The following is a 12312-nucleotide window of genomic DNA, read 5'->3' as shown; positions in this document are numbered from 1 at the left end:
TTGGTGGAACTCTTCAGAAAGTTTCTCCACAGCTGAGACGCAGGCCTGTAAGGAAGAGGAGAGACTTTCTTCGTACTGCCGGAGTTGTTTAGCCACTTCATCCACTGTGGGTTCCTCATCCTCTTTCCAGGCCATTATTGCCAATGAGCTGGCATATGATGATGGTGCACTCCGTACAAACTTCCGCCACATGGGTCGCGTACACCTGACTTCATCTGGATCTTTGGATGTTTGTCTGAGGTCTGGATCCTCATAAATCACTTCCCGTACGGCTAATTCCCTCAGATACTGGATTCCCTTCTCCATAGTGGTCCACTTGCCTGGTAGACATAAAAGTTCTTCCTTGAAGGGATACCTTTCCCTCACAGCTGAGAGGAGACGCCTCCAGAGGCTGTGAGATTGTGCTCCATCTGCAATTGCTTTGTCAATGCCTGCATCTCTAGCAAGGGATCCCAGTCGCTTGGCTTCCCAATACACAACTATACTGCCTCCGGGCAGATCTCCGGATGAGCTTCCTAAGTAGTTGTTTAACTTTAAGCAGAACCTGAAGTGCATTCAGGAGGCAGAACAACAGGACTATGCTGGTCTGAGTATCCCAAGGATATTCAATATCTTGGAGAGCTATTGTAATAAACTCGGAGGATAAGAGGGTGGTGAAGGAGGAAGGGAGAGTGATCAAGGAGGGTACAGGGGTGGTGAAGGAGAAAGGGAGAGTGATCAAGTAAGAAAAATTATCTTCCCCTTTCCCCTCCACAGATTGACTCCCTAATGAAAAAAGGCAACAGATACAATTGCTAATGGTTTCCAAAATACAGTTTCCAAAGTATAGAATCGAAGATGTTACTGAGTACAAATACCAGGTTAGAGTCATGGCCAGATATTTCATCATCTCATAAGCCACTGATACAACACACAGTACCATAATGGTCTGAAACCAGGGCCCGGAGAGGATAAACAACATGACAGAGAGCACATACGGAAAATAACGTGCTATAATACTCAATTGGAAAACAGGCGCAGCACAGTTGAGATTAAAGCAATCAGCATTATGACAAGTGACTATTAAGCAGGTCTAATACTTATACCAATTTTAGTTTAACACACTCTGGTCAGATCTGCCGTTATCTCAACCTTTCGAGCCCCACGTTGGGCGCCAAAATGACTGTCGTGGTTTAACCCGGCTGGCAGCTAAACACCACGCAGCCGTTCGCTCACCCTCCCCCCTCCCTCTCTGGGACGGGGGAGAGAAATGGAAAGTGAAGCTCGTGAGTTGAGATAAAGACAGTTTAATAAGACAGGAAAATAATAATAATAATAATAATAATAATACAATGATGATAATAGTACTACTACTAATAATATGTACAAACAAGTGATGCACAATGCAATTGCTCACCACCCGCTGACCGATGCCCAGCCTAACCCCGAGCAGTCCGGCCCCCTCCCCCCGGCTAGCCACCCCTATATATTGTTTAGCATGACGTCAGATGGTATGGAATACCCCTTTGGCTAGTTCGAGTCACCTGTCCTGGGTCTGTCCCCTCCCAGCTCTTACTGCACCCCCAGCCTGCCTGTTGGCAGGACAGAGCAAAAGTCTGAGGTGTCCTTGGCTTGGTATAAGCACTGCTCTGCAACAATTAAAACATCGGGGTGTTATCAGCACTCTTCTCATCCTAAGCCAAAACACAGCATTCCACCAGCTACTAGGAAGAAAATTAATTCTGTTCTAACTGAAACCAGGACAAGGAGTCCTCCTATTACATCTGAAGGAACTGTTTCTCATAACGGGCATGGTTATTACAAATTATACTGTCCGTGCAAAATAATTTTTCTTCTCCATGGAGGAAACTACTGAAGTTGTGTCTAAAAAACACAAGTACATTAAAAAGAAAAAGAATGTCATATACAGGAAAAAGCATAATGTGGCTAACTTGTGTTTAAAAAATCGTATTGGTCATACAATGTTCATACTTACCTACAAGAGAATCATATTTCAACACTTTTAAACTACAGATATGAGCTCATAATTTTACTTCAACAAGTACAAATAAAGACCTGCCTGATACCACTTCTTAGAAGTTGCTGTTATGGGTAATATAATTGCTTAAGCAAATGAGTATCAGTGGGTACAGGCATGAAATAGAACCAGTCAGAACCCAGAGCTAATAGAGGTGCTCTCTGCAGTAGTACTTAATTATGTTATTAATTATCAAGTTAAAGCTAGCAAAAAACTTTCCCTCTTAGCAACCTTTATCTTGTTTTGATTCACGCACCCTAACGGGAATAACTGAAGTCTGCCAGCCTGCAGAAAAGAAACACACTGCTTTGTAAATACTGTCTGAAGAGTGTGGAACTCTTGCCATTTGGCGCAAAAGACACTTTTTTTTTTTTTTTTTTTTTTAAATACTTGAAGTAAAATTTGCAGGGAAACCACTTACACATCTAAAACTAACCTTCAGCAAGTTTAGCACATTTTTATGTCAGGCTTCTCATAAATTAGATCAGCCTTCCTCACTGGTGACCACATCTACAGCTTGGTTAGTTAAAAGCTTTTGCAAAACTAAAAAGGAAACAAAAAGGAGGAAATAGGAAGAAACACATTTGCAATAAATTATCTCGAATCTTTAGGCAACTGCACTCCAAACGTCTCAAAATATTTCAAATAGAAAATGTTGGTTTAGATTTCGCTATTGATTTATTTTTAGCACTAAAGTTACTGTAGGGGAAAAGAAAAGAAGAGAAACAATCATAATGGTTCAGATGTTTGTTTAAAATATGCAGGAAGTGATGCTAGCTCTTTGTGGAACAGTATAAAGAAATATCAACGAAATTTCAGCACAGAAAAAAACAGCATCCTCTTCAGTTATGCCTGCAATCCCAGAACTCTTAATTAACCAGGTAACTGTTTTTCTTTAGATGGTCTGTCAGTTTCTTCATTGCCACCTGAAGCATCATCATATCTGTGGGACCGCTACGTACCATTGCTCTTGTAAATATATAAATACGCCATTATAGAAGAAAATATAATTTAAAGGCCTTTAGTAGCCTGAGCATGCCATTCATATTATTAGGGCACGTTAGAAAATTATCTGCTGGTGAAAACAAAGTGATGATTTTGAGAAAACAGGAGGGGAGACAAGCTGAAATCTGAAATTTCTCATGAGAGATTCTTATGCTGCTTCAGTTCAGAACTTTCTTGTAAAGAAGTCTAACTATACTTACTATGGATAAAACAGCACACAGGCATGTAATTCAAGCAAGCAACCACAGAAGCTTTAATCCTGGCATCTTCTACCTGTAGGTGCATCACTGTATAAATTTAATCCTGATTTGACAGGATTTTTTTTTCCCCATAATAAATAGAATTGTTTCCCACACCATGTGGCAACTTAACAAATTATTGCCATATATACATTAGGAAAAGCATATTAAACTGCTGTATCATATGGAAAAGCAACAAACAGTGGTGATTGGGAAAGCCTTCTACCTGCATAAAGGTTTTGGTGGAAGGGTGGCATGGAGATGAGAAGGTGAGTTAATCACAACTATGAGAGAGAAAAATAGGTTAATACCAATATCTGTGCTAAGATCTATGCTGTTCTTTTCTTTATTTCAATATTGACCTGCTCCTGAGTTGCCCCTTCTCATCAGATATTCACAACTTTTCTCCATTACCAAGGCCTTGCCACAATTTTTTCACCCTACATATAGCATCTTTATTTCTCAGAATCACATTTGCAAAATGTGGAACCGATGAGCACGTAGTTTTATAGATTTCTACCTCCCTTCCACACTTCTGCTTCTTTGCTTTCACACCCTCTAGCTTTCCTCCATTTCCCTACTGTGTCCCTCTCCACTCTCTCACACGATCACTACATCATACAGTGCTTTCTTCATCCTGATTATCCCTCTTCCTAAGCTGCACCTTCCTCCTCTTTCCCCCTTATAAAGGCAATATAGGTAATAGAGGGAAATATATATCTGGGATAAATACATGGCTATAGGAAGACACTTACCCAAAGGTTCTGGAAGTAATTGCTACTATTATCTAAAACCGACAGCTTTGATAGAAAAACACATAAATTATATCATCTTGACATGGAAATCCCCGTAGAGGAAATTAAATATGATCTCTAAACACAACACTCAAAATGAACACCTCAGAATGGAAAAAAGCTTCTTCTGATAAAATGAAGTTAAGAAACGAGAGGGAGCTAGAAGTATAGAGGAGTTTCCCCTCATGAAGTGTTTAGCATCTGGGCCTTCCCTATCTCTCTTTGAGGTTTCTTTCCGAGTGCAAAGTGAGGACAGATGTACAACATTGTAACTTTATACTTAACAACTTTCTCCTGTTTTATTGTTTGTGACTTTAAATGATCCTGTATTATAGTCTGTAGTACAGAAATAACAGAGAAGTTTTAACAAAGCATAGATCACCTCGAGCATTTTGGTTATTCCACTGTCAACATTAACTTAGTTCTTTTACCCAATAAAATTTTATGCCTGTTTGAGAAAAGACATCAAAGTTAATATTTTATCATTAACTATCTGTATCAAAGCCTTTGTGACCTGAAGTCTGCTCATTGGGACTTCTGTAACATGTTTTTTTCCATCCACCAAAAGAAAGTTGATGCTGACAAATTGCAAATGTCAGGAGGGACTTAGCTTTCTTGGTCCAGTGCTCAGTTTGGCTTGACTTCAGCATCTGAACAGATCCAGTGAACAACTGGCACAGGTTCTTCCCCAACATAGTAGTTCATGCCAAACAATTCACTTCAACTGCCAATCACCATGCATTTCAGGAAATATTACAACTATAGAACCAGGCCTCTTTGCTAGTGTCCCATAAGTTTCCTTTGAAATAAGGGAGCAGATAATTCCCACATATCTTCATTTCTGTATATGAAGGAAGCAGTCTGAAAATCCTTTTATCTATTTTAGTATCCTTTTTCTCTTATTCAGGCTATAAATAGAACACACTGCTATCTCCTTTTAGGTTCTTGATTTCTCCTCTTAATTCTGAAGGTGTTTTTTTGTGTGTGTGCGTGCGTTAAAAACAAACAAACAAACAAAACTTGCCAGTTCTTTATTCTTAGTGGATTAGCCCAGTCCACCTCCGCCACACAGCTTGGATCACTGACATCATATTGCCACACTTACCAGCTCCGGCCTTTATAGTCCCAGCGAGCCACTGCATCACTGTTTCACCAGCTTTAGCTCAAACCTACATATTCTTTCTATATGAGCTTCCTCATATAATTTTCCAGCACAGTTGAAGATTTGACAAAATACTAATGTCAATTTTATTTTTAAACTGATTCAAAATATAGAATTAAGCTACGTCTCAGAAGTTGTTGTTTTTGTTTGTTCGCTTCATCAAGAAATTCTCTCAGTAACACTGAGGATTTCATCCCTATAGCTCTGTGGTGCAATGAAAGAAATAGATGGGGAAAATAAGAAGTTCACAATAAGCAATAGTGGAGGCTCTATTCAAAATATGAAATAGAGTACAAAAGTCAGTATCAGATATCACGAAAAATATTTTTAGTTTTAATGTTTACGGTACTATGACCACCACCAATCATTCAACTTACTGACGTCATTTACCCTTTCAACAAAGCATTTAAGTAACATCTTTTCTACTTAAACCCTTTGTTGAAGAAGCTCTGAGACAACACATTTATACACTCCTTAATACAAACTCGCTCTCCATCTGTACTTCTGCAAAATTCAGATTTTCAATAACTCTATCTATTGTAGTAAAAAAAATAAAAATAAAAATAAACAAGTGTACATCACCTCAGTCTTGCTAATTTACTTTTAGATCTGAAAACACACCAATTTTACTCCGTTTTTTAAAATCACACTGTATGTTAAACTGATTATGCTCAATTGTCTCCCTAGCCAATAGTAAGTCAGCCAATCACCTGAACAAAAGTTGTGTGTTCTTGTTTGTTTGTTTTTATACACACACGGCCTTTTAGCAAATTACGAAATTAAAGTTTCCATTCTGTATTTGTTTTACTGTGATTTTAGCACTCACAGATCATGTTTTAACTACAAAGTCATGCAGCAAAAGGATAAAGCAGGAGGGAATATTAAAACAACACCAAACTTACCCCTCTGAAATTCCAGCTCTTAGTTGAAGGAAACAAGGAAATATTGTTCTGTTGCTGTTGTTTTGGCCTACAAGATGAAACAAGGAAAATTATTTACCATTACAAAATCATTTATCATTACATTTTCAGCCATCATTATTTTCTACATCAACGATAGAGTGACAACAGAAGAGAGAAAAGAAAAACACAGATTTCAAGTACTAAGACACCTTAGATTTCCTTGGCTGTAATTCTGACAGGTTTCACTCTTCAGTTTAGAAAAACATTTCAATTTAGATTGAGCAATAAGGGACATTGCAGCCTCACAAGTCTTCAGAGGTGGACTGGCTTGATGTTTCGCAGTAACTTCATTACTCCTACTGATTTTCAGCCAGTAGAGATGACCCTGACCTGAACAGCATGGGTTTGCGAAAGCTGTAGCTGTGCCATGCACTGTGCAGTGTGCCAGCTGGGCTGGGCAAGATCACCAAGGAGCTCTCAGCCCTAATGGTGACGCAAGGTATGCAAGGCACCAATGTAAAGCAAGCTAGCCATACCTTTATGCTAACATCCAGAGAAGCTGACTACAGTTTATACTCGTTCCAAAACCTTCCTACCCTGTAATTACCACTGCACAATTATTTCTGAAAGGTAACTATAACATTATCCACTTCACTCTTAACAAGTGCTTTCCATTCATTAAGATCTTGAAGTAAGATCTTAAATTGTTTTGCAAAGGTATGCAAACATTGCTGAGATTTGACACATGAAGTCAGATCAAAGCTTGACTGACCTGCTGAAGTTGACCAAACCAACAAATAATTTGTTGGCGGGACCTACTATTGTGCACACAGCAACTCAAGCCATGCAATTACAGAGATTACAGGTTAAAAAACAGTGAATTAAACAGCTGCCTGTCAAACCTCCTCTCCATCCAACCATAACAGAACAGATGTTTTTGCAGTTAAAGCACTAATCTAGCATGGAAGATCTGGGAGTAGATCCTTCTGTGTAGAATTCCTGAGGGACTTCAGCACACTGTGTCCCAGTTTCTCTTCTGTAGTCAGGAGTAAGCAATAATTATCTTAGTCTTCTGTCTATTTTGGTGTAAAATATGTTGCACATGGACATTTTCATATTATGTACATTAAAAGATGTCATAGAGCTAAGATCACAATAGCCATTTTTACAGGTTAACGTAACAAAAGTCATAAAATATCATGACAACTGAGTTGTTACAACTCAAACCTTGGTGTTAATATTTTCAGTTTTTCATTCTAGTAGACAGCCAACCATAAAGGATATCAATATTTCAAGCACAGTGATGAAGTCATTAAAAACCACAAAGAGCATACAGTACAGATTTTATAGATTATCCATTAAGAAGTTCTCATACAGCAGTTTTCCAAGTTCAGATATTAAGAAATTGAATGTCTAACACAAGATCCTCAGTGGAACTGTAACTGCATTATGGAAAAAAAAAAAAAAAAAAAAAAAAACCACGTGATCAACAATTGACACAGATTTCAATTATCCTAACAGTGTTTTACATCCTTTTTGTTCACTGCATGCACAAATGATCTCCAAAAAGAACCAGAGTCCTCCAAAAAGAACTAGAGTCAGGATCTCCAAGATGCATCGTGTGCTTTCTATACAGTTGTGCTCCTTAGTAATTTTTCAAGAAATGTCACACTTAAAATATCAAAGAAAATGCAGAAATATAAGTTTAACGCTATTCATGCGTATATTTTCCCAGTTTATTAAGACCACCAGCACAAGCTGTATTTTAATTAAGCTGAATATAGGGGAAACAAAGATATTTCAACTTGAATAAGTATGAGAGGATTGACAATAGTTTACAAAACAGGGAAAAAACAAGGTAAATGAAAGTTTCCTAACAAATTACTTCTCTCCACAATAACAAATTACTTCTCATCTTTTAACGAGAGCCAGGGACTATGCTAAGAAATAAACTGTCTGTATTACTGTGTACTCTAAACTGAAGGCCATCCCTTAAAAGAAGTCTGATGACTAACAATTTATCATCCATCTGTATGTAACCTTCCCATTCAATGAAAGCATCCCAGACCTCACGGCAACAGTCACTAAGTCTTCACAGAGAAGATGCTTAATATTACATCTATAATTTGCCTGTTTTCATAATGGTTGTCCTCCTTGCTTGTCTTATCAGTTAGGGATCTTACTTTATTTTGGTGAGAACAAACCTCTTTATTATTCATAATGATATGCTAATTCCTTTCTTATTAATAGTATCACTATTAAAGAGCCCTAAATGCAGGAAAACCAAGACAGTTTTAACAAAAGGAGTGCTTAATTAACGAGCTAGTAAAACTTAAAGTCACTGTATGCCTTTCCAATACTTACTGGGCTGAGACCTATAGGATGTAACCAAATTCTTTTTATTTATATATATATATATATATATATATATATATATATATATATATATATATATATATATAACCTATTACTTCCCTATTATATCCAAAATGCATTCAGAAAAGAGATGCCCATAAATCATACAAAGAAACCACTTTCAATGAAACAGAAAGCAACAAAATCAGTCTGGGGAGAACCTTTAATCAAGCTTCATATCATTACTAAGACTGACAGAAGAGAGCCTTCCAAAATGCAAGATGAAACAATTGCTCAACAAATAGAAACAATTGCTCTCTTGGGCCCCTACAATGGACCAGGAAAACATCATCAGAGGCATTCAAATTCTACAATGTATTCAAATTGTAAGATGTGGGAACAACAGTAAATACATCAACTCCAATTTCCCATCACAAACAACCATTTCGTATAGCCCACCTCAATCTTATCAAGACCTTAAAACTACAAAAGCACTGTCCTCTTATCTTACAGAAAGACTGTTCTAGAAATCTTACTATTCCCATACCTAGAAACCATGTAGGCTAAATATATTCATCTGCCATGGCAAGCACTACAAATCAGCATTTTTCAGCTGAATGTGCCCTTAACCCAGAGCAACGTAAAATGCAAACAGATTCTCAACTATGCCTCAACAAAACATAGTTCTAGCAAAAACACGACCTCATTTTGCAGTTCTTCCAGTTTGGTCCTTCACTATCTTCAAGCTATTTTATTCTGTGTCTTCCCAACAGTCTATCAATATTGGTTAGAATCATACTGGAAAATAATTACAGTACTGTAGATTTGGGCAAAGACATTTAAAATTACTGTCTTACTTTTTTTCTACAGGGCACTGCTACAAAGAGTATTCTGTTTACTGGATAAATCTTCCCTGAATTGCAAAGGAATAAAAGCTAATTAATAAACAGTCTGACTGCATTATAAAAATGTTATCGAAATACTATTTGATATTTTAAATACAAAAACAAAAAGCTAACAGAATAGCCATTAAAGCTTATGCTTTGATAATAGGGATACTGCGTCAATAGGTGAATTAAAGTCCCTTCTTTGGAAATAAAATAGTTTATTGACCAGACCAATAATTAAAATCATCACTGGCATAAGTAGGTATCAGAGACAACAAATGAAAAATATTCACGCAAGGATGGAAAGTGGAGACAAATTAATGGGCACAAGCAGTGATGAACACATCTGATCCTGAGAGACTCAGACTCTCTAGTAAGGCTTTTTCAGATGTCAAGAACAAGACAGGGATGGTTCTTGTAACTACATGAAATGTGACTGACACTCTTGAAATATATATAATATATGATTAGAGACTAGATAATGGCTGGGACAAAAGGAATTACATGCCAGGTGACAGAAAGAGAAAAATTGCTTCCTGGAATTACTTATAACAGTAATCTCAAGGCTGCCATTTATAATACCCGGTCTTTCTTACAGATGGATACGCCTTTTCATTTAAGTAAAGTTACCAAAACCTTTTCTCCCTAGTACTGGGAGTTTTAAGAATGAAAGACTAGAAGGTCAGTGTGGAACATTGAATTGAAAATAAAGAATGCATGTTATTTGGCTTAAAGTATGTTCAGTATATTTATATTGTGGGGGGCGGGGAGCAGCAATTCGTAGTAAACCAGCATCATCATAACTGCTTGTCTGGAAACAAAACATTGATCTTTCTTAAAAAGATTTTGCAAAAAATGTCCACTATGTTTTACATTTACTGAGCTCAGTAACTATATACCTAGTGCGTTCCAATACTGCCCTGGAACTTAGAGCAAAGCTTGAATTCTTTGCTTCTTGCCTATCACCAGTAGCAGTAACATTTCCAGGGCAGATTAGCAAAACTAGAGTTTCAACAACAATTGATCATGACCCACAACTATTCTTGCTGCGTAAAACTCTGGACAGAACCCAGACATGTCCCCCAAAAATTTGTTGACAAAGGTTAAAAAACAAAACAAAACAAAACACCTGTAAGTCATAAAATAAGACCTTTGTCCTTAAAACATGTGGGATTTTCTGTTTAGGTTCACACAAGCACACACACACACACTACAAATAGAAATAATAAAAATATCTGCTGGACAAAGATACCCTTACTGAAATTTTTAGATAGACACCAAATCAACATGCCTCCCAGAATAAATCAGTGCATTTTTTGTGCAACCTGTGCTACACTGCAGGTCACTGACAATAAACAGAATATAAAGGAATCTAAAGACCAAAACATCCACCGACTGTTGTACAGTTTTTATTACACTTCCAAGAGGAAAAGACTTACATATCTTGATGCACAATGAGATAGATGAAGGATTTACATTACTTTATGTAAGCTCATGTAACTTGCATCTTCAGCTGATCCTGCAGTCTTTCTGTACACACAGCACTATCATTTTTTTTAGATAGGAATATCCAAGCTATGTGCTTAAAACACTCAAACTGCTGCATCTATTGAAGAAAAAAAAAAAAAGTGCATTTCAGAAATCTACATGAATACTCAAAAAAAAAAAAAAATGGAAAGCTTAAACCACTTAGAGACAAAGTAAAAATTCTTTTCAAAACTGCAAAAAATTGTTGTTTCTACATTTGTGAATATTTACAAAGATATAGTTAAATAACAAATAGTACTTACTGCTCAGAACTATTCTTTGTAATATCAGCTCAACCTCACAAAAGTGTACAATAATACACTGTTAATAAAAACATACTTATTTTAACATACTAGGGTATATTTCTGCTAATGAATTGCAAAATATTCCAAAGCAGTTTACCTGGCAAAGCCAAAGATTTACAAGAGCTCTTTTAGCTTTGAATGATGGTTTTGAACAACACCAATTCTCTTGGATGTTTTAAGTTACAGATAACAATAAATTTGGGTACCATCAGCATTGATTTGAAAAGCAGAGAAAAAATGTGGTTTAATAAAAACACTGACTCCTTCACCTGAAGTATCAAACGTCATTCCTTTTCTATACAAAGCCTGCACACTTTAGCACCAAAAGGAGAATGTGTAAAACTTCCTCTATTTCCAAGGGGAAGAAGTTGACTTTGAGTAGATAATTCGACTGAGAAATTTTAAGTTTCTTATGAAGATTTTACTTGCTACACTTCTGAAGACAAAGTATCTCAAATGACCGTGTTTGTGCTTAATTTACCGAAGTTTAATTCTGCAGAGGTGAGCTCTTTAAGAGCTACTCTATGTAGAGTCCATAACCAGACAATTGGAAAAAAATATCCACTTAGGTAAACAGGACTAGACAGTTAATACCTACAGAGAAAACATAAAATATCACACCAAGGAAAAAGCAGATGAAGGATTTTTAGTTGGTGTGCTAACTTCCTGAATACTGACAATTCTACTGTCCAATCATCATGAAACTGAGTGTCATAAACAGTATAAAAGAAAAACAGCCTTGTGAATCTGGGTGTATGCAGACAAAAGCCTGCACTACTGAAGCAGGTACAAATACCAGTGAATTGTTCTGAAGAAAGCATGGGAAAAGAGTAGGTGTGGGACATGCTTGTTTATACAATGAACCAATTCCCAGCACTGCAAAATATCCCATCACTACTAAAACCCAAAGGAGCTACATAACATATCTTTCAATTTCTGCATTTGATTTATTTTCTTTAAATATTAATACTAATTTTATTAACTAGAAAAAAAAAAAAAAAGCATCTGAAGAGGCTCTGAAGTAAAGTTCTACATTTTGATTAAAAAACAAAACAAAACAAACAAAAACAGATTCCTAGTGATGTACTATCTCAGCTTCTAGGAAAACACTGGCTTGGA

The 12312-nt window shown here is 36.7% G+C and overlaps 1 protein-coding gene across 1 annotated transcript in view; it reads right to left on the bottom strand.

Moving 5' to 3' along the window:
- ARHGEF3 (Rho guanine nucleotide exchange factor 3) overlaps positions 1-12312 on the bottom strand; it is a 132132-nt gene that overhangs the window by 82566 nt on the left and 37254 nt on the right. The window contains exon 4 of the mRNA XM_032194153.1: positions 6120-6186. Coding sequence (XP_032050044.1) covers positions 6120-6186 — 67 coding nt within the window. The remainder of the gene's footprint in view (positions 1-6119; positions 6187-12312) is intronic.

This window comes from Aythya fuligula, chromosome 10, assembly GCF_009819795.1.
Source record: "Aythya fuligula isolate bAytFul2 chromosome 10, bAytFul2.pri, whole genome shotgun sequence".
In the NCBI taxonomy this organism is placed as follows: Eukaryota; Metazoa; Chordata; class Aves; order Anseriformes; family Anatidae; genus Aythya; species Aythya fuligula.
This window is presented reverse-complemented; position numbering and strand designations above follow the sequence as displayed.